Source organism: Excalfactoria chinensis, chromosome 1, assembly GCF_039878825.1.
Source record: "Excalfactoria chinensis isolate bCotChi1 chromosome 1, bCotChi1.hap2, whole genome shotgun sequence".
In the NCBI taxonomy this organism is placed as follows: Eukaryota; Metazoa; Chordata; class Aves; order Galliformes; family Phasianidae; genus Excalfactoria; species Excalfactoria chinensis.
The window spans coordinates 43,192,232-43,218,382 of record NC_092825.1 but is presented as its reverse complement, the minus strand read 5'-3'; the positions used below and the strand labels follow the sequence as shown (position 1 = coordinate 43,218,382).

The 26,151-nt window shown below is 44.8% G+C and overlaps 3 protein-coding genes across 3 annotated transcripts; 1 reads left to right on the top strand and 2 right to left on the bottom strand.

Moving 5' to 3' along the window:
* Positions 1-892: 892 nt before the first annotated feature.
* Positions 893-12,616, top strand: HAL (histidine ammonia-lyase). The gene is made up of 20 exons (XM_072338284.1): positions 893-1,139; positions 1,588-1,648; positions 1,825-1,852; positions 2,148-2,222; positions 2,327-2,399; positions 2,485-2,551; positions 2,751-2,788; positions 2,868-2,993; positions 4,230-4,369; positions 5,510-5,557; positions 7,231-7,378; positions 7,457-7,552; positions 7,669-7,727; positions 8,524-8,604; positions 9,433-9,498; positions 9,583-9,748; positions 10,794-10,928; positions 11,298-11,406; positions 11,504-11,573; positions 12,467-12,616. Exons 1-20 carry the CDS (start codon positions 893-895, stop codon positions 12,614-12,616), a joined length of 1,983 nt encoding a protein of 660 aa, XP_072194385.1.
* A 2,760-nt stretch (positions 12,617-15,376) lies between these two features.
* AMDHD1 (amidohydrolase domain containing 1) lies at positions 15,377-22,523 on the bottom strand. Its single transcript, XM_072338295.1, has 9 exons — positions 22,205-22,523; positions 21,928-22,034; positions 21,707-21,771; positions 20,843-21,120; positions 18,478-18,703; positions 17,388-17,512; positions 16,401-16,494; positions 15,837-15,997; positions 15,377-15,612 (listed from the first exon to the last, which is right to left on the bottom strand). Exons 1-9 carry the CDS (start codon positions 22,339-22,341, stop codon positions 15,498-15,500), a joined length of 1,308 nt encoding a protein of 435 aa, XP_072194396.1. The 5' UTR covers positions 22,342-22,523; the 3' UTR covers positions 15,377-15,497.
* A 1,657-nt stretch (positions 22,524-24,180) lies between these two features.
* On the bottom strand, positions 24,181-25,464 carry SNRPF (small nuclear ribonucleoprotein polypeptide F). The gene is made up of 4 exons (XM_072338273.1): positions 25,332-25,464; positions 25,066-25,191; positions 24,855-24,919; positions 24,181-24,298 (listed from the first exon to the last, which is right to left on the bottom strand). The coding sequence occupies exons 1-4, from the start codon at positions 25,332-25,334 to the stop codon at positions 24,232-24,234; spliced, it is 261 nt and encodes an 86-aa protein (XP_072194374.1). The 5' UTR covers positions 25,335-25,464; the 3' UTR covers positions 24,181-24,231.
* Between the last annotated feature and the right edge of the window lie 687 nt (positions 25,465-26,151).

The following is a 26,151-nucleotide window of genomic DNA, read 5'->3' as shown; positions in this document are numbered from 1 at the left end:
TGCTGAGCTGATGGCTCCTACACACTGGCTTCCACCAGTCTTCTGTGTGGACACGGTCATTGCTAAACGTTGTTTTTGCACCATTCTAATTGGTATTTCTGCACATTTTTTCTTCTTTGCATTTGACTGCAGAAGAAATTTGGCATAGCAGCACCAGTCCTGGAGGTGTGCGCGTGTGGCCTGTTATTTGTTGCTACCATTCTAACAATATCATCCCAAGCACATGTGAGAGGGTAATGGAAGCAACTTCATGAATCATCTTCTCACCTGCAATAGAATATTGTGTCCTAAACCTTCAGCATAGGAGTGAGCAGTGTAGGAGTGAGCAGTGTCTTACACTGCTCGCCTTCATCCTTCTCTGGATAGAGAGCTAAGGCTGTAGTCAAGTCTCCTTTTCATCCCAGCAGCCATGAGCAATCCAATCCATCACAGGCTGAATACCTTCCAGCCCTGTCCCTCATGGAGGTTTTCATTCATGCAACCTAATGCCATGTGACGGCCCTGTTAACTCTCATAAAACCCTCCAGTTTTCAGAGCTGCACTTCCTCTCACTCCAATTTATTTATTCTTGATACATCATGAACTCCAGCTCTTACATTTTTTCTTTTATATTCCTGCTCTTTTGCCAAAAGAAGTCCTGTGGCAGTAGCTTTCTTTTCCCTTTCCCGTAAAAGGGTGTGCTCTCTCCATTTGGTTTGATTGGATAAAGCTAACCAAATGCATTGATCTCACTTATTTACAAAGGTGGGGATCTCTGGGGGAGGATTTTTGCCTTTATCTGATCAGGACACTGCAATCCAGCCAGACACCACTCTCCAGGCTGCCGTGTGTGAATGTAAGGCAGCTTCACCCTGTGGCTGTTCTCAGGTGAGGAACAATCTGAGGAGGAAACATGCCAAGATACACGGTGCATGTCCGAGGAGAATGGCTGGCAGTGCCATGCCCACACAGCACGAACACGATTGGATGGCTGGGAAAGGAGGCTGTGAGGCGATATGTGAAGAACAAACCTGATAACGGTGGATTTACCTCAGTGGAAGAGGTAAAGTTTTTCGTTCGGAGGTGCAAGGGTCTCGGCTTGCTGGATCTTGACGATGCAGTGGAGGATGCCCTGGAGGACAATGAGTTTGTTGAAGTTGGTAAGCAAAACCTTAGGTGATGTGTGACAGAATGATTGCGCTGGAGCCTGAGTCAGCAGCTGCACTTAAGATCATCTAGTGTTGTATCCGAGACAGTGTCAAAGATTTGCATGGAAAAACAACCAAATGCAACCTTTGTTAGTACGAACTACTTAAGGTTTAGGAGTTACGTGATGCTGTGCACAATCATCTGTGTGAGATGTCTTATGCTGTTGATGATAGGGATATGGAGCACGTGTCTGAGCATTGGACTGTCCTGTTTTCACCTTTAGAGTACATAAAATAAACTACGTGAATGCTAATTATTTTCCTGAAGGCATACGAACGTGTTTGGTGCTGACAACTGCAAATTAAATTACTTAATGTTATGTACTGTGATTAATAACATATTCATCTATACACAGAATAGTTAGATCCTGTTCCTATTCACTTTGCGTATCTCTTCCAGTTATAGAAGGAGATATCATGTCTCCAGACTTCATACCATCTCAGCCAGAAGGAGTTCATTTGTATCCTTTTTTGAATCTTCTTTGAACGTTTTATATTTCCAGATAGACAGTTTACTGGATTTCCATGTTCCTGAAGCGTTCCTTCATTCTTAAAACACTTTGCCAGCTCTAATCAAACAGTCAGTACTGCATGTGACATCCCTTTCACCCTTTATTTTCCTTTACAGAACTTTCAGATATAGCAAATATCGAGAACCAGAACAGGTAGGAATGGCCATTGATTGCCCAGTAGTGATCTGTATTTATCAGAGCTTGTTGAGAGTTCACCCACTGCAGTATTCATGACTCTGGTGGCTGTCAGTTCTGCTGGGCCCGGAAACATGCATTACAATTTCCTTAGTGTGTTTTTGTTATGATGGTCTTGTCTTACGGATGAGAGTGTGCACGAGCTTCCCATCACTGCTGAGCTCTGCCTGTGTGTTTTGTTTTGTAACTCTGATTATTGAGCAGTGTGACGTGTGCTATGTATCCCAAACTAAAAGGTGGTTTCTCGGTGTAGTATATCTCTTTAGATGGCAACAGCTTAACAACACGGGACTTGGTCAACTTAGGAAAAGGGCTCTACAAGATAAAGGTAAAGATTCTGAACAAACGTGGCTAAAAATTACATGTTGATCTTTCTACAATTGGAACTACATGAGGGTACATAAATTCATGTTCAAAACGCACACTTTCTAGCTCACCCCTGAAGCTGAAGCTAAAGTCAAGCAATCGCGAGAAGTGATTGAAAGGATCGTAAAGGAGCAGACAGGTGAATATTTTGATCTCTGTTAACTGTTTCTGTCAGTCGCTTTGACAACTTTCTCTCCCTAACCAGAAATGTCTGGTTCTTGCAGTTGTCTATGGAATCACCACAGGCTTTGGGAAGTTTGCCAGAACTGTCATTCCAAACAGCAAACTGATGTAAGTTACCTATGCAGCTCTCTCCCTCCTTTCCTTTGGGGAAAGAAAGAAGAGAGGAGAGCGCAGAGAAGCATGTTGCAGACCGCATGCTTATTCTTCTGTGGCTGGAGGAGAGGGGGCTGCTTCGCTGTATCTGTTTTGTGCAAAACAAAAATCATCTTTGAAAGAGTTTCTTACGTAACTCTTTTACTTTCTGCAGGGAGCTTCAAATGAACTTGGTTCGTTCGCATTCTGCAGGTAAGGGGGAAATTTCTCGGTGCTTTCCCTTTCTGTGCAGTTGGTAGCAGGACGGTAACTGAACCCGTTGCTGTTTCAGGTGTGGGGAAACCTTTAACCCCAGAGAGGTCCCGCATGCTGCTGGCACTGAGGATCAATGTCCTAGCAAAGGGCTACAGTGGGATATCCCTAGAAACCCTCCAGCAAGTTATTGAAGCATTTAATGGTAAAAAGATACTTAAAGAAAGCTCAAATTTGTTGTTGTTATGTTTACATCTTCTGTTTTCATGTTCTTGTGTGCTTTGTTTGTTTTTAACTATTTCTTTAAAGGATGGGCTCAGTGAGTCAAGCTGTGGGTGTTGTTCTTTTGTTCTCTTGACTTGGCAGTTGTGAGAAACCAGCACTCACTCCTCTACAAGCTCATGGGTAGAGGCTTTACTGAAGAACTTGGGTGTGAGCAGGAATGTCAGGAAAGGTTAATGACTCAGCTGATCAGCTCAAGATTAAGCAGAAAGCTTCTGGCAGAAGCAGGAGCTGAACCTGAATAATGTAGATTCTGGTTCACACTCAACTTTAATGCCTGGTGAGGCATTCTAATATGGCAGTTGTGACCAAAGAGCATCTCCTCTTCCTGTGCAGGACTTGTCTTTGGGATAAATGGGGGCTCTTGTTGAGAGGACTCTGCACTGTATATGTGTTCAATTTCCCTTCTTTTTAGCCAAACCTGTAGAATGGAAGATTGCTCTAACACTGTGATACATCTGTGACAACAGAGCCATGTTTATAAACATGAGGCCTGAAGACTACAAGGCTTTGTGCTGCTTAGCACGTCAAAAGAAAAGAAATTGGATGGTTTCTTCCCTCCTTTTCCCTTGATTTCCTGTGTTTCCTCATTTCATGAAATCATAGAGTCATTAAGGTTGGAAAAGACCTCTAAAATCATCAGGTCCAACCGTGAGCACCACCATACCCACTAAACCATGCCCTGAGCAGAATCCTGGAAGCACAAAGGGTGGAAAAGACCTCGAAGATCATTAGATCCACACATTCATTGTGATGAGGCAGGGAAAAAGGCTTTGGAGATGGTTTCTAGGAATTACTCAATGTTTAGTGGAATGAGGAATGAACTTTGAGCTTTGACTGGTGGTAAGCCTGTGAGGGGGATCTGAGAAGAGTGACATTTTGGTTGTACCTTGTGCTTATAGATGCAATCACCACTACCCATGGTCCTCTCACTCCATACAGAGCTGAATTCAAAAGGGAAACAATTTCTTTATAAACTGCAGCTAGTCTGGGAGCAGGCACAAAACCTCTCTGCAAGAAGAGTAGTCCTATTTGTGCCACTGACCACAGCCATTAATTACAGAGCATGACTGTGACCACCTTCTTGCTGGCTTCACTGATTTCCAAGGAGTACATCAAGGGGAAACTCTAACAGGAGCTGTATTTGTTTTATTTCTAGCTTCCTGCCTGCCTTATATCCCTGAGAAGGGAACAGTTGGAGCCAGTGGAGACTTGGCCCCCCTCTCTCATCTCGCGTTGGGATTAACAGGAGAGGGAAAGATGTGGTCCCCAAAGAGTGGCTGGGCTGATGCTAAATATGTAAGAATTAAGAGTATTTGGATTTTGTGTACTAATTTGTATTGGGTCTAGGTTGTGTTTAGCAGCTCATCCTCTACCTTGAGGAAGGTGGATCCATGGGACAATTGGCTCACATCCCTGGAGCAGAAATGGATGCATAGCGTGTCCAAAAAAATATCATGCTATGTTATCACAATGTGAAATACTGCAGTGACACCATTTAGAGGTGGGCAGTGTGATACCAGCTGTGAAAGAGCTATTAGTACATCTTCGACTCCATAAACATCAGCACTGTTCCAACAAACCCAACGTCAATTCAGAACTGCAAGTAGTAACTGGAGATCAATTGAAAGCAGGAATTTATCAGTAACATTTCTAGTGCATTTACAGTGGCTTTAAGCAGGAACACAGATTTGGACATTCAGCTTTAGAAAGATTAACAAGGGTCACAGGGAAACTTTACAGCACCCTCCTTTACAGCAAGATGCCTTATAATGGAATTCTTTTCTAATGACTTAATTGTTATCCTGTCACAATACATCAGCAGATTGATCTGGTGTTTAACATCTCCAAGACTGGGTTCTCCAGTGTCTTTCATGGTACTTTCTTCTTTCAAACATACCGGTCTAATCCATAAATATTTGAACACCAGATTTATTTGTAGATTGATAACTCTCATCCATCACAGTAAGCTGGAGAAGTAGTGATGACTACATGGGGAGGGGACATAGAGAGGTAAGAGGCCAGCATGTCCTGGACCTCCCATTTCCTGATGTTAGAGGGACCTTGGCTCATTCTTTTATGGACCTGTGACAGACAGAGCTATCATCACAAGGTGTTTCCAGCCTTCTCTCCTATTACTCCTTCCCACCAGGTAATACATGGTAGATGTTAATGGGCTGTGGCAATATCTCGTGTACAGTGTTCCTATTGCCTTCTTTTAATGATAGTTTAGAAACTCCAAAATGCTGTCCCTTATTTAGCTCGGAATAAAAATTTGTTTAAATTGTTTGTAATATAAAGATTTTTTCTTCCTTCACTTGGGGATTTTTCTTTTATTTTGTGTTAATGTACAGAAACGGTTAAGATTTTAAAGTTTGGGGTATTGAGTTACTGAAATACATAGATGTGTAAACCTCTTTTTGTTGAACTCCTTCACAGGTCCTCGAAGCTCATGGTCTGAAACCAATTACCTTGAAACCAAAAGAGGTAATAAAGGGTAATATCAGCTGATGAAAAACAAGTTCAGTCAATTGTTGCTTTATACTTGCAATTGAAGCCTGACATGAGCCAACAGTCATTTTAGATCAAGCTTCGGAAAGGTATTTGAAGTCAGCCATGGGGAGGGATGCCAGAGACTTAATTCACCAGCAGGGCTTATGGCAGCATTTCCATTGCAGCTCCCATCTGTGTGGGATTCAGTACAACAGGAGCTAAACAGAAGCTCTGACTGTAAGGCTTTAGGCCAGCAGACAGATAAGTCGCATCCTGCCTCCTGCCCCCATTTCAATGCCAGTGATGGAATCCAGCCCTTTTGCCAGCAGTAACTGTAATGGATCTGTATTTCCAATGCTCCTGACCATCAGTGGCAGTTATTGCAGTAGCAATCCCATGTGTCTGCAGGTCAGTGGAAGGTGGCACCAGTGAGAAGAGAATTGTTTTTGATGGAAACCACAGTAATGCAAATAGTAATAGTGGATGTATTCCTTGCAGCACCAGTGCAGATCTGTCCTGGTTGCCAACCAGCAGTTCATTTTGCTGTCAAAACCTAGAGGTCTTGTTGTCACATCTGTCCTCATTTTGCAGCCTAGGCTTTGTGATTTGTTACAAATGTGAATTTACACGTAGGTTTGTATTGCATCCTTAGAGAAGATGGCTCCTATTAGTGGGTCATAGAAATCTGAAGGCTTTCGCTGTGGATGGCTTTAGAAAAAATGCATCGTTTCACTTTTAAAATATACCTTATGATGCTTAATGTGCAACCACTAATGGTAACATGGGTGGATTAAGCCATACTTGATAAAGTACTATCTATCACAAATGGAATTTACCTCTTGTTGCGTCACCCTGCTTGATTTGAAATGTCAGTCCCAAATGTGATGTGACAGCCATCTTGCAGAAGCACTTCATCTCATCCCAGAGCAGCTAAGAAGCTCTCTGAAGGCACCTCTCTGCCCTTTAACCAAAGCTGGAGTTCATGTGACAGACCTGAGCCAGACAGCTGACATCTAGGTGGTTAAAATCAAGTGAGATTAACAAGTTTAACAAGTTTACATGGGAACACTGCAGATTTGAGGGTTGTGGAGTCCTCTGGTATGGGGCATCAGAAGCTGCAAAATAACAAGAACAGCAGCAGGAAGCCAAATCCAGTATCTCCTGCAGGCAAACAGAAGACTCTCATGTTTGTGTAGAACAAAGCTGTACTTAGCTTTAATTGCACTCAACAAATCTTTCAAAGCAGTTAAAACTTTTAATTCTGTTTCAACTCTCCATTTCCTTCTTATGACCATTTTTGCACACGCCACGATCCTGACTTCCCTGGTTTAATGACTTAAGAAATTAAAAATAAATAAATTACATTCCACTTCCAAAGCACTTGGAAAAGACTTTTCATTTTAAGTTTGAAGGAAGATGAACTAAACCTCTTTCTTGGAACTGCTGGAATTCCAAAGGTGTCTCTAATGACTTAGCAGGGTCGTGAACACTGACAATTTATGTAGCAAAGACACTTGGTCAAGCTGTGCTTATTAGGATTTTCTTCAGGACAATCCAGGGAGCTCAGCAAGGGTCTTTAAATAACTTATGTGAGAAAGAGAATCATCATAGAGATGGGGAATGATCGCAGCATGTGGACTCGGTTAACATCTGTTCTCTCTTTGAAGGGTCTGGCTCTCATCAACGGGACACAAATGATCACCTCACTGGGATGTGAAGCAGTTGAAAGAGCTAGCGCCATTGCTAGGCAGGCAGACATAGTTGCTGCCCTTACACTTGAAGTCCTGAAGGGCACAACTAAGGCCTTTGATACTGGTGGGTACTGGGCTTTTCTTTATTTGCTGGCAGACAGTGGAGAGAGACAGAGCCAAAGAGTCTCATTTGTTTTGCTAGACATCCATGCTGTGCGTCCACACCGAGGGCAGGCTGAAGTGGCATTTCGATTCAGGTCCCTTCTGGATTCTGACCATCATCCATCAGAAATAGCAGGTAAATAATGTGAGCCTTCACCGTGCCAGCTTGCACAGGGCAGGCTGGTCTTACAAATGCATATCATTTGCTTTTGTGTGAGGAGTATTTGGGTTTTGTTCCTATCTTCTTCCTAGAGAGCCACCGATTTTGTGACCGAGTTCAGGACGCATACACAATGCGTTGCTGCCCTCAGGTAAAAACTGACTTCTATTTCCTTTCGTATCGGTAGAAAAAATGATATCAGAATTCCCACCTCAGAAACAAAGTCACCTATGAATTTTGTCTGACTTCATTAGAGGAAGAGATCTCACTTTTCTTCTCCTTTACTTCAAAGTTCCTCTTAATAGTGATGTGTAATTTGCTGATCCCCTGCACACTTCTGTGTTAGGATCTGAAAAAGGCCCAGTACTGGAAGCAGGGGAAGGTGCTGGTTTCCCCATTTGTAGATGTTGTAGAGTATTTCTTTTGCTCTGAAGTTAAGACCTTGAATTGAGGAAAGGTGTTTCTGGGAGGACACAGAGTGACAAAATGTTTGTGTATTTGTAGAGTCTCAAACATACTGGGTGAACTCAATGCCCTGAGTTTTAAAATGTGCAAAACTATTATATCAGTGGAATTACTGAAAGTTGGTTAATTAATAAGAGTTCTCATTTTCTGTGGGGGGATTTTTAAATAACATTCCCCTAATAACACTTATGCCACTGATGAAGTACCTTATCTTCTTGTGTTCTTACAAACACAAACAACTAAAGAATGACTTATTTAGCACTACTGCCATCATAATAGAAAACCAATTCTTTCATGTGTCTGGGGTGGGTAGTGTCCCAAAGCAGAATTGCTGCTGATTTTAAGAGCAAATCCAAGATCATCTTCAAGTGTGGATGTAGAGACTGCGACAATGGGAAAGAGAGCGCCTGCAACTGGGTCAGCACCACGAAGGTGAATTAAGTGCAGACACTCAGCACAGATGCTAATGTCTTTTCTTCCAGGTCCACGGAGTAGTGAACGATACAATTGCTTTTGTGAAGGACATCATGACAACTGAAATCAATAGTGCCACGGACAACCCTGTATCTTTATATGATTTTATTTCTTTGCACACTTTAGTCTGTCCTTCTTTTTATCACTATTTTTTTTTCCTAAGTAATTGTTTGCATATGAGGCAAAAAAGAAAATCCTATAGACTTCAGTCAGTAGCTACCACTAGTTGCCAACAGTGCATGCAGGTGTGTGTTGAGGCAAGGAAACCGCTTGTGATTTCAGTTTAGTGCACATTAAAGATGTACAAGACAATACTCTGCACGCTTATGTTGAATACATAGAATGGTGGGGCTTAGCAATCAAACGGACTTAGATGGATGGTGACTTGTCATATGAAACATCCGCTGGTGCAGCACTAATGAGACCTGCATTCCAGGGCAAAATTTGTGTGTCACTGAGATAGGCAGACAAAATGTGTGTGATCAGTAAGCCTCCTCGTGGTTCAGCAAGGCTGGGTTCTTCTCAGCACTATAAAGATGCTCTGACATCCCACTGTGAGCTGCCAAGCAGTGCTGCTTGTTACCTAATGGTCTACCTGTCTCAGAGAGAATTCACCAAGCAGCTGTGCCAGGATCCAAACACGTTTCTATACAACCCTAGTAATTCCACTCCCTGACTGAACACTTCATCCAGTCCGTTTGAAAAAACACACGTCAGAATTGTGTCTATGAGCTCAGACAACTGAGACTGGGCTTTCATTTTCTGAGAAGTGACTTTGTAGATGCAATACAATATATCTGCAAATAAAAGCACTAGTGCAAATATTCCTTCAGATAACGAAGACGGCATATGTGTCATATAAGCTCTATTATTATATAAGCTCTATTCGTTTACGTTTGTGCCTTAACTCCTTCAAGATGGTGTTTGCTGAAAGAGCAGAGACCATTTCTGGGGGAAATTTTCACGGTGAATACCCTGCAAAGGTAATTAAACATATGGAGAAAAAAAAGAAAGACATCTTCTGTTTAATTTTCCTGCCGTCCGATTGAATGGGAGATCTTTTATAGGCTTTGGACTACTTGGCCATCGGTGTGCACGAACTCGCTGCAATTAGTGAGAGAAGAATTGAGAGGCTCTGCAACCCCTCGCTCAGCGAACTGCCGGCATTTTTAGTCACCGAAGGAGGTCTGAACTCCGGCTTCATGATTGCACACTGCACAGCAGCTGCCCTGGGTGAGTGCTTAAGCAGTACCAACAGGGCAAATCAAAGATCAGTTTATAATGAGGCAGTTGTAATTTCACAGTTGTTGTCAAGGGATCCGCTCCTGTTTTCCTTCTCTTTTCCACATGCTTTGAGCTGGCTGGGTGTGATGTCTGAGCATTCAGTGCAGCTGCAATTATTTCAGCTCCAGGCTCTTTGTTCCCCACTGCCCTATGAGAGCACTTACTGCTCTGAGGTGGACTCTGGGAGTGCTTGCATGTTGATGAGCTTGGCAGAGAGCACTCTGATGCTGCCAGCAGAAATTGGTGAGAATTATGCAACCAGCAGCCTGCACATCAGCTCAAATAGGGCTGTAAAACTCATAGTAAGCTCCGCAGGTAACACATAAATCTGTCTGCGCCACTCTCCAAAGCCTAGAGCCTCTGCCTGAATACTATTGATCTCTAAATGGGAGATCCTCCATGCCTAGATTCTCACAGGGACACCACTTGTCTCAAAGCCCGGCTGAAGTACTCGGTGTCTCCAACCAATGGCCAGGTGCTTACAGCAGTATCAAACTCTGCAGCCTGCAGGAGGGTTGGATCCCAGGGCAGGATGTTGGAAAAACATACCAAAAATAAGCACTAGTACATTTTTCCTCTGGTACTCATGACTAAAGCAACAACAAACATGCTGGCCTCTGGGACATCACAGTTCATAGGGAGCCCATGTGAAGACAAACATGCTGTGAGCAGAGGGTAAATTGCAAGTGGTGGATGCAAACAACAGGAGCAGAGGGCATTGGATCAATGAGGAGATAAATACCTGCAGAAAACTAGTCAGTGAGCTACACCCAAACACTGGCACTGGTGACATTTTCAAAGACAATGGCAGTTTCCAAGGTGCTCCTTGCAAAGTACTCAGCTATAACATTGATGCATTCTCCAAAGAGTAGCAAAGTTGGACTGTCTTGCAGCCTGTGGTAGTGGATGGGCCCTTTTTTTTCCAGGCTGGCCATTGCTTCTGGTATCATTTTCTGTTCTGCCCTACATTCATTCCCTCGTGGGGTTTTTGCAGTTTCAGAGAACAAAGCCTTGTGCCACCCCTCCTCTGTGGATTCTCTGTCCACCAGCGCTGCGACGGAGGACCACGTGTCCATGGGAGGATGGTCTGCGAGAAAAGCACTGAGAGTCATTGAGCATGTGGAACAAGGTAACACTGAAATGCTGATTGCCAAGCAGACTTGATGCACTTAAACAGCTTAAGATATTAGTGCCATTTTATTCAGATAACTGCTGACTACAGGCTGCTCAGCAAAACTTTCCTCTCTTGCTTGAAACAACAGCTAGCTCTCTTGCTTCTTTATTCTTTCATTTATTCATTTGGCAGAGGATGAGCTTAGATACAGCTGTTAGTGGAAGATCGTGGTACACCAACACAAAACTCATTTGCACACACGTGTGAGCCCTCGGGGCTGTGCAGATCACACCAGCTACACTGAACACCACAGGGAGATTGGTGCAGGAAGCCTCACACTGAGCTGTGCCTGCTGAATGTCTCTCCCACTGTTGTGATTTCTAGTGCTGGCCATAGAGCTGCTCGCCGCCTGCCAGGGCATTGAATTCTTACGCCCCCTGAGGACGACCACCCCATTGGAGAAAGTCTATGACCTCGTGCGCTCAGTGGTGAGGTAAGATCTGATAAATGCCTCAGGTGGGGGTCACCCATTGCTTCAGAGGCCCGCTGCTGGTGATGCCAGTGGTTAATGTTCAGCCAACTCATTGCAGGCCTTGGATAAAGGACCGCTTCATGGCCCCGGACATCGAAGCTGCTCACAGGCTGCTGGTGGAGCAGAAGGTGAGTGCTGGCTTCTGGCAGGTCGGTGTGGCCTGGCCATAGGGGCAGCTGCAGCTCTGCTCAGAGCATGACCCTCATTACACTCACTGCTGGAGCCAGAGGTTGTGCTCCTGTACCTTGGAGCGGAGGCTCTCTCTAGGTGCTGATCCCCATTTGGAGGGGCTGCATGCGCTCCCCAGCTGGGAGGTTCCTGGGCACAGTAAAGAGACAGGAGTGAGGACAGCAGCCAAAGGTGCTAACCCAGGCCAAGTGTTTGCACAGCTGTGGGACTGTAGAATCTCTTATTTGTTCATAAAACGTAACAAAACAATTCTGGAGAGTAACCAAATGGAATAAGATCCCAGTCTGTCCTCTGTAAAGCATTTGATCTGCAGCTGTCTTGCTGCTATTAAAGAAGAGACAAAGGAAACTGTAGAACATTTTCCTCTCCTTTTCTGCCTTGAACAGCAGCCACCCCCCCCCCCCTTCCCTTTCCCTTTGGCCATGTCAGCTGCCATTTGTTTCCTTGGCCCTCTCATTGACCCAGTGATGTGGTAACAAATAGCAGTGATCTTCTCCCAGCTGTTACAGGCCAAGCATTAACCTGGCTGCAAGACATGATTTGACTTCTTTATCTTACATTCTTTCACCTTGTCCTCTCAGAGCTGTATCTTCCTCTATCCCCCTCAACTCCATCCACACTCTCTTCCCCACCCCTCACTCTGGCTACCCTGCTGTTAATGCTGATCAACTACCGTCAATGCATGTAGGTCTGTAATTCTCACCTACGTCGCTCTAACTTTCCCACAGGGTTTCCTGCAGTTGTGTGCTGATGTCTGACCAAGCATGAATTTTTGCTGTTGTTGTTTTTTGTTTTGCTTCTCACTCCCCTGTTTCACTGTCCGATTTCACAGGTGTGGGAAGTAGCTGAACCTTACATTGAAAAATACAGGAGAGAACACATCCCTGAATCCAGACCTGGTTCACCAACAGCCTTCTCCTTGGGATCGCTGGAAAGGAAAACACACGATGGCCACAACCACAGGCATCAGAATGAACTGTAACAATTGCCCTCCTCAGGCACAGAGCAGACCCAGGACCTGCCCTGAGTGTGCCTGTTCCACCAAAACTCAATGTGGTTTCTTCAGGTGGCCCAAAGGAACCGTCTGTCTCACTCGGGAGCACACACCAGTAGTAAAGAAATGGCTCCCTAGTTCCTTCTCGTGGGAAAGACAGCTTGGTCATGATAGCCTGGATTTTATTAAACACCCTGAGCTTTCAAACACAAAACATTCAGACTCCTGCTGAAACCAGTGGGTGTCTTACTCAGTGCCTTCTGTATTTTTGTCAGCTCTTTGCTTGCATTCTCTGTATCTCTGCCAACAACACTGAACAGCTGAGACTTGTTATTCTCACTTTTTTCTTTTGTTATTTTTTTTTTTTCCTTTGGGAAACTGCTGCAGTACCCTTCATTCTGCCATGAGCAAAACTATCTCAACGCTTAACTCTTCTCCCCTTTGTACATCCAGCACCGTGCACATCTTATGCGAAGCCAACAGATTCTTGTATAACAGAAGTATATTGGAGACAGGTTCTTCTCAAATCAAAAGAGCTCTGTGCATAAGAACAGGCTGTGGTGATTACTGCTCCAAAACAAAAACACTGCATTCTGATGATGGACTACATCTAACACAGCTTTCCAAGACCTAAGGGCTCACCTGCAATAAATGCAGAGGTTCCACATATGGCTACAGCAATGTGTTTTTCCATCATGGTGAAAGGTGTTAAAAGCAAAGGCTTGGCTTAGAAATAAGCAACCCAGGTGGCAAAGAGACTGCAAAGGGTGCTGATGGTTTCTGGGAGAGCAGGAGGAGGAGTTGTGGGAGCAGCAGATGTGAACCAGCACTGGAGGCCTGCACTTTCACTACTTAGTGGGCATCCAGCTGCCTGATCACGGCCCTGTTCCACTTTGACACTTGTGTTGTAATGTGCTCCGTGTTACAGCATTGACCTCTGGCACAGGCTTTGTGTGTTTTGCAAGGGAAGAGTCAGGACTCAGGCTTCCCATCATAGCACAGTGACGACATTTAAGGGCCAGTTAAAAAACAGTGACCTCAGCAATACCGGTCCAGTGTGGGCTGGAAACCCTCCAGGCCATCAGCTGTGCTACAAGGGGTAGCCAAATTACTGGTATGGGGCCACCCATATGTGTCTTTGGGGTCTGCAGTGGGAAGCATGCCTTGAAGATGGGGCACACACCCACTGGCAAGCCAGCAGGGAGACTTTAAACCTGGCCAGGATTAAGCACAAGTTGTGCAGGGTTCTGCCCTTGCCCTACAGAGAGCCAGGTGACTTTTGGCCTGTCACTCCGAGTTACAAACATGAGTGTGGGGATGGGCCTACAGCTCAGCAATGAGCAGACCTGTGAATTAGGACAACCCTATGGTGTGTGAGGTCCTTCCTCTGATCTCTGTCTCTTCCCCCATGTGCCCAATCTGTCTCCACCCTTCCAGCTACAGACTCTGCAACAAGTTTATCTCAACCTCCCGCTGAAGTTCTCCCATCTCACAGCCAGCCAGCTGTTAACTGAAACCAGCTGTGATGATGACCCCCCTACAAGACACAAGCCTGGTTGTTATATAACAATCTGGTTGTTACAACATTTGCCTTCAGCCTCAAGGTATGGCTAAATAATGCAGTTTTTCCAACAGCAAAACCAGCAACCCTAGACAGTTCCACACTGGTTGCTGCTATAACCTCAGATGTGGGAAACAGCACCCGAGCAGCATGAATGTAAGGAAAACCAAATGTGAACAGAGACACATGGCTTACATTTTGTATGTTAACAGATGAGCCCATGGCTCAAGGAGATCAGGAGGGCATGATAAAGCTCCTACCAGAATAAGACTACAGTCCTTCATTCAGAGTCTGGTTCACTAATAGCTCTGTCCACAGTCAAGGTCAGATGCTATTGTTGACAGCGTATTTTTGATGCAACACTTTTCATGCTTATCAAGTATAGTTTAACGATTTTTTTCTTGAGAAAGGTAAGTGCTTTTGTTTCTATAGCCACCTTCCATTTGAAAAGCTGAAGAAAAGCTTCAGCCAGTGTGCATGGAGACCCTCTCTATCCAAGATTCTCTGCTCAGAACACTGTAACAGCTTGAACTCCAAACCTGTGTTATCTTCTTTCTACATACCACATCCCCAAAGGATGGTACCATAACCTCAATGCCTGTAGGAGTAATCTCTAAGGTTTAGTGCATCTTATTTCAATCCCTGTCCTACAGTGCACTCAAACTTTCAGCAATCCACTGAGTGCTGTACCACTTTGCATTTTCCCCACCTGTTTCTAATGCCTGCTATGAGATCCGGAACGTGGCAGGATGTTGCAGCTCAGCTGGTAAGAGATACCTTGTTGGACCACACTGGTTTTCAAGTTAGTAGAAACCCCAGAGACCTGACTTCTCAGAAAGGTAAGACACTGTGCTTCCTACCAGGTCTGTGGTTCCCGGTTTCTGCTGAGTTCAAGACTCAGCAGACCTGGGAGCTATGAAAGGGTGCTGTGTCCTCCTAGTACTGCCAAAGCCATTCCAAACATGCATGCCTGAGACCCCAGCCCTAGGCACAGGTTACACAACATCACTCATCTGTGTTAATCTTACCTGGACCCAAACTTCTTTCTTCATTCATAAATCATTGGTTTTGTGATTTTATTTATTTATTGCAAATTTTACAGATTAAGACAGTTCAGTTGTCTTAATTCAAATAGATAGAATTGATTTGTTTAATATATTTTTTTAAATTTTTTAATATTTTATTTTACTTGATAAAGTGCATTTGAATAAAAGGGGTGGTAAGATGAGCAGTGAAATGATTTACTAGTAAATACAAAGCTGATTTGTCTGTGGCTTTCAAATAATCCATGCAATTGATTGTCTTCTTTCAGTAACTGCTCGTTATCCCACAGCTCTCATTTTTATAGACAACTTCTCCTTTTATTATAACATAGTCGATCAATGTTTGGTGTCCCCCAAACTGGTATATCAAGTGCTCCCACCTAAAAAGACAACGAGATGTTTAAGAATATCCATACTTGCACAAAAGCAGGTCACACACCTGGTATTTGCTTTACGTTTGCTTTAACCATGGGAAAGCACTAAGCCATGTTGATGACAATTCAGAATTCCATGTTTACATGTTGATCATGCACTCTCCACGATATGGAGAAAACCTAAGTCCCTCGTGTTAAATCACATTACAAACAACAACAGAAGAACATACCTTGATGAATTTATAATAACAAGATCCCCCTGCTTGCCAATCTCTATGGAACCATGCGTGTCTGATTTTCCCAGAGCATAAGCTGCATTAATGGTGGCAGCTGCTAGGGCTTCATTCATTGACATCTTCATGTTTACACAGGCCAGATGCATCACCATAGGCTAACGGGAAAATTAAACAGAAAATGGGAGTTTCCAATATACAAATAAAGCTGTTGATGTCTCAGATCCCAAAGCACTGTCCTCCCACCTCAAGCAACAAAAGGAGTTGTCCCGCACGATGTAAACCTTGCCAATTCCAAAATGAGAAATGTGAAATCAGGAATTTGCAAGCTTGTTTTCTAAGCCTCTCGGTGCATTTGAAAAATCAAACCCTTTCAAATGTCAAGAACTTCTGGCAAATAGTACCACCCCACATAAGCAGGAAGGATCAAATGTCTGAGCTGGGTGTGCAGTTCTCTTTGTGGATACAAAGAAAGTTTTAGGCATGTGCGATCTATACACAATCTGTGCTAGCAGAAAATTTTGTAATTTCACATTCTTGTAAGTATTAGGGATAGCTTACCATTGAAAAACAGTATGCGTTAGGATTAAAGTCACTGCCAAGAGCAACAATAACTCCTTCATCTAACATTTTTCTGGCTTGAGGTTGCTTCAGCCTAGTGGGAAAAAGACGCTTGTCAGTACCATTCACTTAGTAATTACATGAGGAATTACAAAAGCAAAAGTCATCACTCAAGTTTGGCTAAATTGATGCATTCAGTTACATCAATCCACTTGGAGATGAAAGGCCAAATTCTGCTCTTGGCTACCAATCATCCAACAAGTAGCATAAATGGAAACTGTGATCCACTGTTTCTGCAGTAGCAGCATGTGACAACAGCCACGATCAAGCACCAGGCTGCAGGCTACTGAAATGCTGGTATTTATCCAGGCCTCAGTCACTGCAGGATTTACATGATGAAAGTCTCCATTTCTCAAAAAAGGAACTTTCTGGTCTGTATAGCTTTGAAGACAGGCTTGCAAACATAAGCAGTGGCATAACCAACACACTAGTCTGTCTCATCCCAGTTCTGTTGGTAATTCAGATCAGGAACTTGAGGCTGTGAATTTGATTTGTATATGTTGGATTTCTGTCACTTAGCAATGTTAATGCAAACAATTGCTATGGTGAGCTGCTTCATAAAAGCCCATTCTCCCACTGACGTCTATATAAGTATCTCACTGGGGTGGTGTAACTTGAAGGTAGCACAGGGATTCTGCTTCATCAGTCTGACCTCCAACCATTCACTTACATTAAGAATGTGATGCCCCAGTCACATGGCAGCTAGAAAGTACCTCAACCACTGAGTAACCACCAACCAGTGTTGCCTCATTTTTAAGGATGTGTACCAGAAGAAATGAAGTGACTTGTTCAGCAATTTGTGATGGTCTTCATTGATCCATCCTGCTCACTAATGGACAGATACAAGCTTATACTTGGCACTACCAGAGGCTAGAACCAGAAACATGGGGTGGTTTTTTTTAGATTCCTTCAATCAGGTGGCCTTACCTTAGCATGTAGGCAGTGGTTGGCAAAAGGACAGCTGCACACTTAGCTTTTGCCATTGCTGCGATACCTTCATCACTAACTTCTTCTAGGTGGCTGATAGCCTGGGCTCCTAATTCAGCTCCAAGCTGAGAGAACAGTCAGTGTTACTCACTGGAGTTAATTCAGTGAAACAATGTTGTCATCAAGTGACTGGAACAGACAATTCATTATTAATGTAAAATTTACTAACAGAAAGATCATAAGGAATGCCTGAAAATACCAATGAAATACAGGCAGGATACTTTCTAATTTGCTGTATGGAAAGCTAATCACAGCAAGGTATTAAGTAAATACAGACTGGAAGTGCACCTTCAGTGGCATTTGTAACAGATGAATTTGCAAACTATGGGACTGCCATGAATAAAATCATCACCAACTCCTGCCCACGAAGCAAGCAGAAGAAATAGGGTGACAAGTCTGACGCTGGCTGCTGAACAAATAACGTGCTTGCTTCTGAAAGAAGTAGTAAAGCAGCAAAAAGGCCTTTTATAATGAAAATAATAATAATAAAATCTTTTAAAATCTTTTTTTTTTTTTTTTAAAGACAAGACTAACTTTCCCACAGGAAAGAATTCTTTAAATGGTGGCAAAACTTTGAATCAGACAGACTGTCTTTAACAAAAAGTCCTGAGCCTTCACTTGACTAAACCAGAGCTCCGAGTGTGCTTACTGTACATCTTGCTACAGCTAGACATACACTGAAAGAAAAAGCATTTTCCAAGTTGCATATAAACCATGCTTTTGTCATCCTTGGGTTCATATATATCCACTAGGTTCCCCAGCCATATCACACGTGCAAGACGAGCAAAGTCAATGTTTGATTAGGCAGCGTATGTTAGTCACAGAGGTCAACGTTTCTCTCCATGTCCTCAACTCCAAAATTGCACAATGGCTGTACTTTCCTACTACCTATGAATGATCGACTTCACAAAGCCTTAGGACAAAATCAACCCCTGGCAGTGAAAAATGCAATTCATCCACAGATTCAAGTCTCAGAAAAGCAAGGCAAAAGCAAAAAAAGTGGCTTTGTTGTATGTTAAGACAGTAGTACCTCTGCAGATTTCATCGGATGCAGCTCATCACCATGGAAGTTAATCTGTAACCCTGCATCTTTTCCAGCTTGAAGAATTCTCCTGGTAGAATCCAGATCAAAGACTCCCTTCTCGCAGAACACATCTATATTGTTAACATGTATTTCACCGCTTTGTTGGAGTTCTTTCAGTTTAGGGAGATGGTTATTAATAATGTCATCTGTGGCTTCAGTAGCAGTTTTCCCTCTAATGGAAAGAAATGAAAAGACAATATTACAATTCATTTTTATAAGGCTGGTTTCTTTGGATGCTAACCAAGACATGGGACATTTACGAACCAGCTCTTTGGCTTACCTATTCGTACAGTCTGATCCACTTATATTGTTTCCTAACATACAACTATTTAAAATATGTAACTGATTATTTAAATGTTTTGAATGATATTCATGCAATAGCTTTATGCAAATATCAAAGCTCAAAGGGCACGTGTAACATAAATCATTATTTTAAATTTACCTCTCCTCCTCTGATGATATCACTCAGAGTGATAGCTAGATAACCATTTCTAAAGCAGACAGGGCTCCGGAGATTAGATCTGCCAATGTCAGAATCATTGAGGAACCCCCAATTACACAAAGATAACCCAGGAGAGTAAATGCCTCTGAAAGAATTAACAACCCCAAATTAAAGTTAGTATTCTGCAATTTTAAGATCTAAAAGATAAGGGACATACTGCAGCTACATGTCTGTGACATCTCTATCCTCATTTCAGGCATTATAACATCATGTCGTGCTTCATACGTGGGTGAGTTTTCAGTTTTACAGTGGCAGTAAATTCAAGAACTCACATTCTGTTCTGATTTATGAACAAGCTTGCGCAGCTACAAAGCACAGTAAAAGCTGGTACACTGCCCTTCCTTTGTTCACCGCTTACTGAAACAGTTTGGGTTGCTTGAGCTCATGTCAAGCCTTCTCCCTTTTCCAATTTAGGCTCAGCAGCCTTTGGAGTAATCTGAATATAAAGATTAGGACCAAAGCCAAGAAAAAACAGAGGGAAATGTTAAGTCTTGATCTCACATTCTGGGGAACATAATGCCCAAGAATTGAAAACTGTCATTGTTCCAATGCAAAAGACTGAAAATCACTTCCAAAAGATGAAAAAAAAGGCCAGTGAAGTTTTGCCGGTCAAATAATATATACCTTTAGAATCAGATATCCCCAACGTCATGAATTTGATTCAAAATGATGACTAGAAGGATGGCAGAGGAGTTCTTTCTTTGCCCCCTGCTTTGAGCTTTTGAGGTTAATTTCCTACACAACCAGAGACACCAGAAGTTCTAAAGCTGGAAATATCTTTTTACCAGTGCATGCTGATGGGGAGGAACAAAAACTGCTACGAGCTGAGCAGCCATATTTTTTTCTGGGATGGCTCAGACTGAAGTAACCTACAATGTTTAGTGCATACTTCAGTTAGCACTGTATATTACTGATGCACTGCATCATAGCCTCACAGGATTATTTTGTTTGTAGGAACCTCTGTAGCTCATCTGCTTCAATCCCTGATGCAAGAACAGGATCAGTTTGAATCATGTACCAGTGTTCCTTCTAGAAGCTGAAAATTAGATTGAATTACCACATAGCATACAGAAATCATGAACAGATACACACAGCAGTTCTCAACATTTGCTCAAATATCCAGGAGGTAAAAAAAATGACTAGTGCTGGAGGCAGGCTCCTGTTAAGGCTTAAGACTCCATATACTGACACTGTACAAAACAGTGACACTTCTGCTGTAAGAGGCCAAATATGCCAAACAGTAAATTACATGCAAGAAGCTAACAAGCAAATGGCTAAGTAGATGAACATACAAAGCTCCTTGCCGGCAGCCCCAACAAGGGACTAAGCAGAATCCTTAAAAAGAGCACTTTCCAGCTCCAAACCTGTGGGCAACATTCTCCCTTGAATTCCTACACTGTTACTAAGGCTGAAGGAAATCAAGAACTGAAAACCTGAGCTCACCAATACATGATGCTTCCCTCAGCATGTAACTCACATTCATGAGCCAGCAGAGGGCCTGTGCTCTGAACATTCAGCTCTCAGATAAGGGAAGAGCTGCAAAATTCCTCCTGGCCAGAATAAATGCCTGAGGCAGAATCTAAGTTCAGTGGGTTGCAGAAAATCCAAGTAAGATATTCTGGACATGAGCATGTGAATGAAAAGAAGGGGATTTAAGAAGACCCAAAGTGGGTAACACAGATGTATAGCTTTGAATATACCTTGTTATGTTTTAGGAGGGTTGGTCAGAAGTTGTTTTTCTCAAAATAACAGCCAAATTTCAATGCAAAGCAGTAACAAAAATAGCAAGAAAAAAATAAGTTATATTACTTTGGCACAGAATGAGCTCCACAGTAAGTTGAAGAAATGCCAACATCCATGGACTGCCTGGCACGTTCAATCACTCTGAGCATTTTGAGTTCTGTTTCTAAGTTCAAGCCATATCCACTCTTGCACTCAACCAAAGTAGATCCTGCTCCGCGCATGCGTTCAAGTCGGTGTTTGAAAGTAGTGAACAGCTCTTCTTCTGTGGCCTTCCGGGTGTGTTCCACGGTGAAATGTATTCCTCCTCCTGCCTGGTGGATTTCCATATAGGAAGCACCTGCCAGCTTGGGGGAAGAAAAAAGGGGAACAAAAACACCCACCACACACATAAAATTAGCCATGAAATGTGAGTTTTCTATCCCAGGGATTCTGGAAAGTGCCCTGAGGTCTCTTTGCAGCAATAGACAAAAAGAGGAAAAACAAATGGCCATTAATTTGTCCTCCCTCCTCTTTTAGCTGTCCCTTCCACCCAAGCAAAGAAATGATGTAAAATGCAGCATGAAAATAATTCTTTTGAAGATTTACTTCCCTCTGAGCCTAAGGGGAAGACATACTTCCTAAAGATTCTTTTATGTGGAAAAACAAGAAGGAAAAAGCAAGACTTGAAGATGAAGATGGTAGAAAAAACTGACACTCCTGGATGGCCTCAGTTAAGCACAAACACACTCAGGCTGGCTGCAAAAGCTACAGTCACGGTGCGCTCACAGCTTACAGTCTCCAGACATCACTCCTCCCCACTTTGTTGGATTATCTGACAGAAATTAGATCATTTTCTACCAAAGAAATACAGGTGTCACCAGAAAGAAGAAAGGGTTATGCATTAAAGAAAAATAAAAAGGGGGGTAGGAGGGAGGGATTGTATGTCATTACCTTCATTGCAAACTCATGCACCCTATCACCAGCCCACACGGGATGTGTATGTGCATCCACCAGGCCTAAAGGAAACACAGCGCACATATGCTCCTGTTATTTCACTGTATGACAGAGCTGTGGGAGCACGCAAACAAGTTAAACACAGCAGAAGCTCCCTACAAAGCCCCCCCAGGCCTGCAGCCCTTCTGTATAGCACCACTAAGGCAAAACACACCCACCTGGCAATACGCACTTCCCAGTGCAGTCAATTTCATTTTCAAACGTTGCTCCTGCAAAGCGGCGGCGGATAGCATCTGCGGGGCCCACGGCTTTTATATAACCATCTCTGCAAACAGGAGGCAGCACTGAGGCCTGAGCATGGTATGGATTTAAGCTCCTGAGGTACCAGCTCTCCAGCCCAGGGCAAGGTCTGGAGAATCGCATTGGTGTACCTCCGAGCCCAGACCTAAGGCCCAGCACCGACCCAGGGACACGCTGCCTCCTCCCAGCACTCACAGCCCCACTACCAGGCTGGCATCATGCAGCACGTCCAGCCTCGCCATGCCCTCCCGCAGTAAGTACTGCTCGCCGTGGCCGCACACCAGCACCAGTTGCCGGGCATTGGCCAGCAGCAGCCGGTACTCCCCCGCCATGGCCGCAGGCAGCACGATACCCCCGATGGTACAGACGGTGTCCGGAGAGGAGGGCAGCCTGCCGCTCAGCTCAAAGTCCCCCTGGGCGGGGCGTGAACCCTCCTGTCCAGCCGGGGCTGCCCTGGAGGTGGGCAGCAAAACGCCCTCCCGACAACGGAATGGAGTGTTTCTGAATGGGTGTGTTTGCAGGTGTGCTTGGCCTGGGCGCATCCCAGCCCCACGGGAACGGAATGCCTCGCGGCGCTGCAAGCATCCAGGCAGGCGTTCCTTTACTGGGGCAGACAGGGGCCCAACCCCGTGATCAAAAGGTTGGTTGGAGTCTGCTGCCCCCTGCAGAGTCAGGGATGGGAAAGATGAGGAGCAAACATGGACGTTCAGTTTGCTTGCAGACGGTCTTCTAGAGTGTCCAGCGAAGGGCTACCAAGGTGGTGAGTGGCCTGGAGGACACAGTGTATGAGCTCTGCATAATATGTGTTAAAATGTGCATGCTGTGTCATAAACCATAGTTTTGCCTCTCATTCCTGCTATTGACAGTGTTCTAGAACACATTTGCTCTACTTGTTTTGAGGTGCCCTAAGTTCAGCTCCAATTTAAAAGTACTGATCTATTCTTCTGCTAGCACTGGCTTTAGCTTAATCAGCTCTTTTCCTAATGGGAACACAGGAGATTTCTTCAGCAGAATTGGGCCTTTTTCACTTCAAAACCTTGAGAAGAGCATTAAGTATCATTTGCACTTCTTAGCAAACTGAGGCGCAGTTGCAGCCTTACCCACAGCTCAGTGGGCCACACTGATATGGGAGCAGGTTCTGTTTACATGCTCTGTACCAGGGAGTTTTACCTCCACAGCTGGGTCACTGCCTGTTTACTGTATTTAATCCATCTGTATTTGAGAATAGATGTAAGTAGTCATTAATGAGGCAGGACAAAGTCACACACAAATCCATGAGGTATAACCATTTGTGTTTTGGCTTGCAGAACGCCTCTCCAGCCTACAGATGCAAGTAGATTCTTCACAAGGGGAGGCTCTGACTAGCAGCATCAAAGCAATGGCCGTCATCAGGAAATGCTGATAGGTAAGGAACAGCTTCGGTTAATGTCAATGGTTGCTCTTAACATTTGAGAAAGTTATTGTGTTCCTGCCAAAACTTGAGTTACCTGGATGCCTGATAACAAAGAGTGGCTTGTTGTTAGTGTTCTATGTTTTCTTTCCATAATATTGCAGATTGAGAACAGACATCCCCATTCCACAGGGTGTTTTAGCTCTATGAATGCCACTGAAATTCATGACCCTTTATAGCCTCTGAGAGTCTCTGTGTACAGATATTAGTTATGAAGACTATATAAGATTCTCCTGCCTTTATGATTCTATTCCTGCAGTGCCCTCAATCTACTCCTAGGCTCTTCTGCTGTCACTGTAGCTGAGTTACATGCTAAAGACACAAAGGTCTTTATCTTCTACTAGAAACCAGCCAGCACCACAGCATGGCCCTGTGGCAGCAGAGTTCTGACACTGATCTACATGAGAACGAGCCACCTATTTTGTCTTAGAGAACACAGCTTGGAAGATTTAATTCCTTGTGGGAACCATTTACATCCCAGCGCTTCTCTTGAAAGAAACGGCCTATGTTGATACCAGCAATAATGACAGGTCTTAGTTGTGTGGTGCTTTGTTATGTTTCATACTTTGTTTTCACTCTATAGATTTTCTATTGAAAGTTGAAAGAATTACCTATTCTTCCAGCGTTTTTTCTGGACATCAATAAAACACCTTTTTAAGGGTGAACTTCCCCCACAGTAAAATACAAGAGCAACACAAATAAACACCTGATGACAAGGTCGTGGAAAAGAAAAAAAAAGAAAAAAACCCTTTATTTCCAGATATACAAATCATCATTCTCTCATTTCTCCATCTTCTTCCTCTTCTTCCACACCCCTGATGTACAAAACATTATTGCACCTGCAAATAGAATCAAGAGCTCCCTTAGTCAAAATGCTTTTGTTTCCCTCACCAATACAATGCTTGAAGCATCTTCCTACTTGATTGCAACCCGGCGATGCCCAAGACCTGCACAAAAAATGGCTGCTGTTGACACAATCACTGCAAACACAAGCTTTTGAAAGCAGCAGGCAGTTAACAGTACAAGAAAGATTTGCATGTGGATTAACAGCTACGGTCAAGCGTTATTTCCAAGCACACAATGTTTTCAGCAGCTGCAATATTAACACATACATCGTAATACATTCTACTGCTGCCAAGAGGATTTAAGGACCTGCAATAAGCTGGAGGACTGAGGTGCTTACCTATGTGAGAAAGGGATCGTAAACACTTCAAACATTTTTCTTTCTGAAAGGCTGTCTTTCTCCCTTCAGAAGAGATCTAAGCTTAGAAGTTACAGCTCTCAGCCTTCACACGGGAGTTACAGTGACATTTAGGGCTCCGATACAGCCCCTGGACCCACGAGCTTTAACAGAAGCAGTAACACAAGGCTTAGAAGTCCCTGTTCCACAATTACCTTATCAAAACTTCTCCCAGGTGTCCAGACAGCGCACCATCGATGTACTCCTCTGTGTTTGCAAGCTTGGAACGAAAACCAGCACAAAGATTACACCAACAGGAGCCTCACCGAGCGCACCAGCCACACAGACCTGAGGGCAGACCGGAATCGCCCCGCTTCCCCCCACCAGCAAGCAAGGCCCGGATCCCTCCCTCCCGCCAGCCCTCACCTGCATGTTCATGTAGCCGTCGACGGAGACGAGGTACCCCTTGTACTCCATCCCCCACTTCAGCTTCACCATCACCGGTTTCCCCGTCAGCCCGTTGAGGAAAGGCTTCGGGTTGAGCGGCAGGCTCTGCGGGGAGAGCGCCCGTCAGCACCGCCCGCCCCTCCCAACCGCTAACAACGGCCGCCGCCCCCCGCGCCGCTCCCTGCCCTGCCCTGCCGTGCCGCCCCCCGCCGTGCCGTGCCGTGCCGTGCCAGCGCCGCCCTCACCATGGCGACGGGGCGCGCGACGGCGGCCCGAAGAACGCAGACCCACGCGGGAACTCCTCGTGCGAGCCGCGGGCTGAGGCAGAATGGAAGGCAGCGCGGAGCCACCTTCCACTTCCGGGCCGCCGCGCCGACCTCCGACCTCTCACCCCGCCGCGCCGCCTTTGCGATTGGCTACGGCGCCACGGCGCGCGAAGGGAAAAGCGAGGCCGCCCATTGGCTCGGCGGGATTGTGGGCTCGCTCCTATTAGTTGGAACGGCCGCCCGCCTCCTCGCTCCAGCCAATAGCCGAGCCGCGAGCCGCGCCACCATCTGGGGCCGCGGTGTCGGAGCAGCCCCGTGCCGCCGCTCTGCTCAGTCAGGCCTTTGCCTATCCCTCCCCCCTCCTTCTCTCTCCAGCCGGGCTCCCTCAGCCCCCCGATGCCCGCAGCTCCCGGCAGCCGGGCTTTGTGCCCTGTCCAGCCGGCGGAGGCCTTGCGCCGTGTCAGGAGTGCCCCGCCAGCTTGCCCTGCCGGCTGAGCAGAAACGCGTCGCTGCGCAGGGAGGGATGTGGGGTGGCTCTTAATGTGCATCACAGGGTGCCCGTTATTTCCCGCTTCGGAATTAGCAGCCCTGGAGGCTGCTGTCAGCCCGGCCAGCGCTTACCCTGCACTTACCGTGCACTTACCGTTTCTCTCCCCGACGGACGGGTTTCCACGAGGTGGCAGTGCCGGACTTGCACGGTGACTGCTGCAGCATCACCAGCGCAGAGCGACCTTCGTGCTGCTGGTTGCTACGCTATTGCTGATACAAGCCGCTATACCGTTGGCCTTCTTGGCCGCCT

What these genes read in the sequence shown, in the direction of transcription:
- HAL (XM_072338284.1), top strand. Translation starts at nt 893, where the DNA reads ATGCCAAGATACACGGTGCATGTCCGAGGAGAATGGCTGGCAGTGCCA. An exon ending in CAGCCAGAAGGAGTTCATTT is followed by an intron (nt 1,649 to 1,824) that starts GTATCCTTTTTT and finishes CAGAACTTTCAG; the next exon opens with ATATAGCAAATATCGAGAAC. An exon ending in CATTGAGCATGTGGAACAAG is followed by an intron (nt 10,929 to 11,297) that starts GTAACACTGAAA and finishes TGTGATTTCTAG; the next exon opens with TGCTGGCCATAGAGCTGCTC.
- AMDHD1 (XM_072338295.1), bottom strand. Translation starts at nt 22,341, where the DNA reads ATGGCGGGGGAGTACCGGCTGCTGCTGGCCAATGCCCGGCAACTGGTG. An exon ending in TGGGAAGTGCGTATTGCCAG is followed by an intron (nt 21,772 to 21,927) that starts GTGGGTGTGTTT and finishes TGTTTCCTTTAG; the next exon opens with GCCTGGTGGATGCACATACA. An exon ending in ATCCGATGAAATCTGCAGAG is followed by an intron (nt 17,513 to 18,477) that starts GTACTACTGTCT and finishes CTGTTCTCTCAG; the next exon opens with CTTGGAGCTGAATTAGGAGC.
- SNRPF (XM_072338273.1), bottom strand. An exon ending in ACGGCTACATGAACATGCAG is followed by an intron (nt 24,920 to 25,065) that starts GTGAGGGCTGGC and finishes TTTCGTTCCAAG; the next exon opens with CTTGCAAACACAGAGGAGTA. An exon ending in CTGGGAGAAGTTTTGATAAG is followed by an intron (nt 24,299 to 24,854) that starts GTAATTGTGGAA and finishes TTCTATTTGCAG; the next exon opens with GTGCAATAATGTTTTGTACA.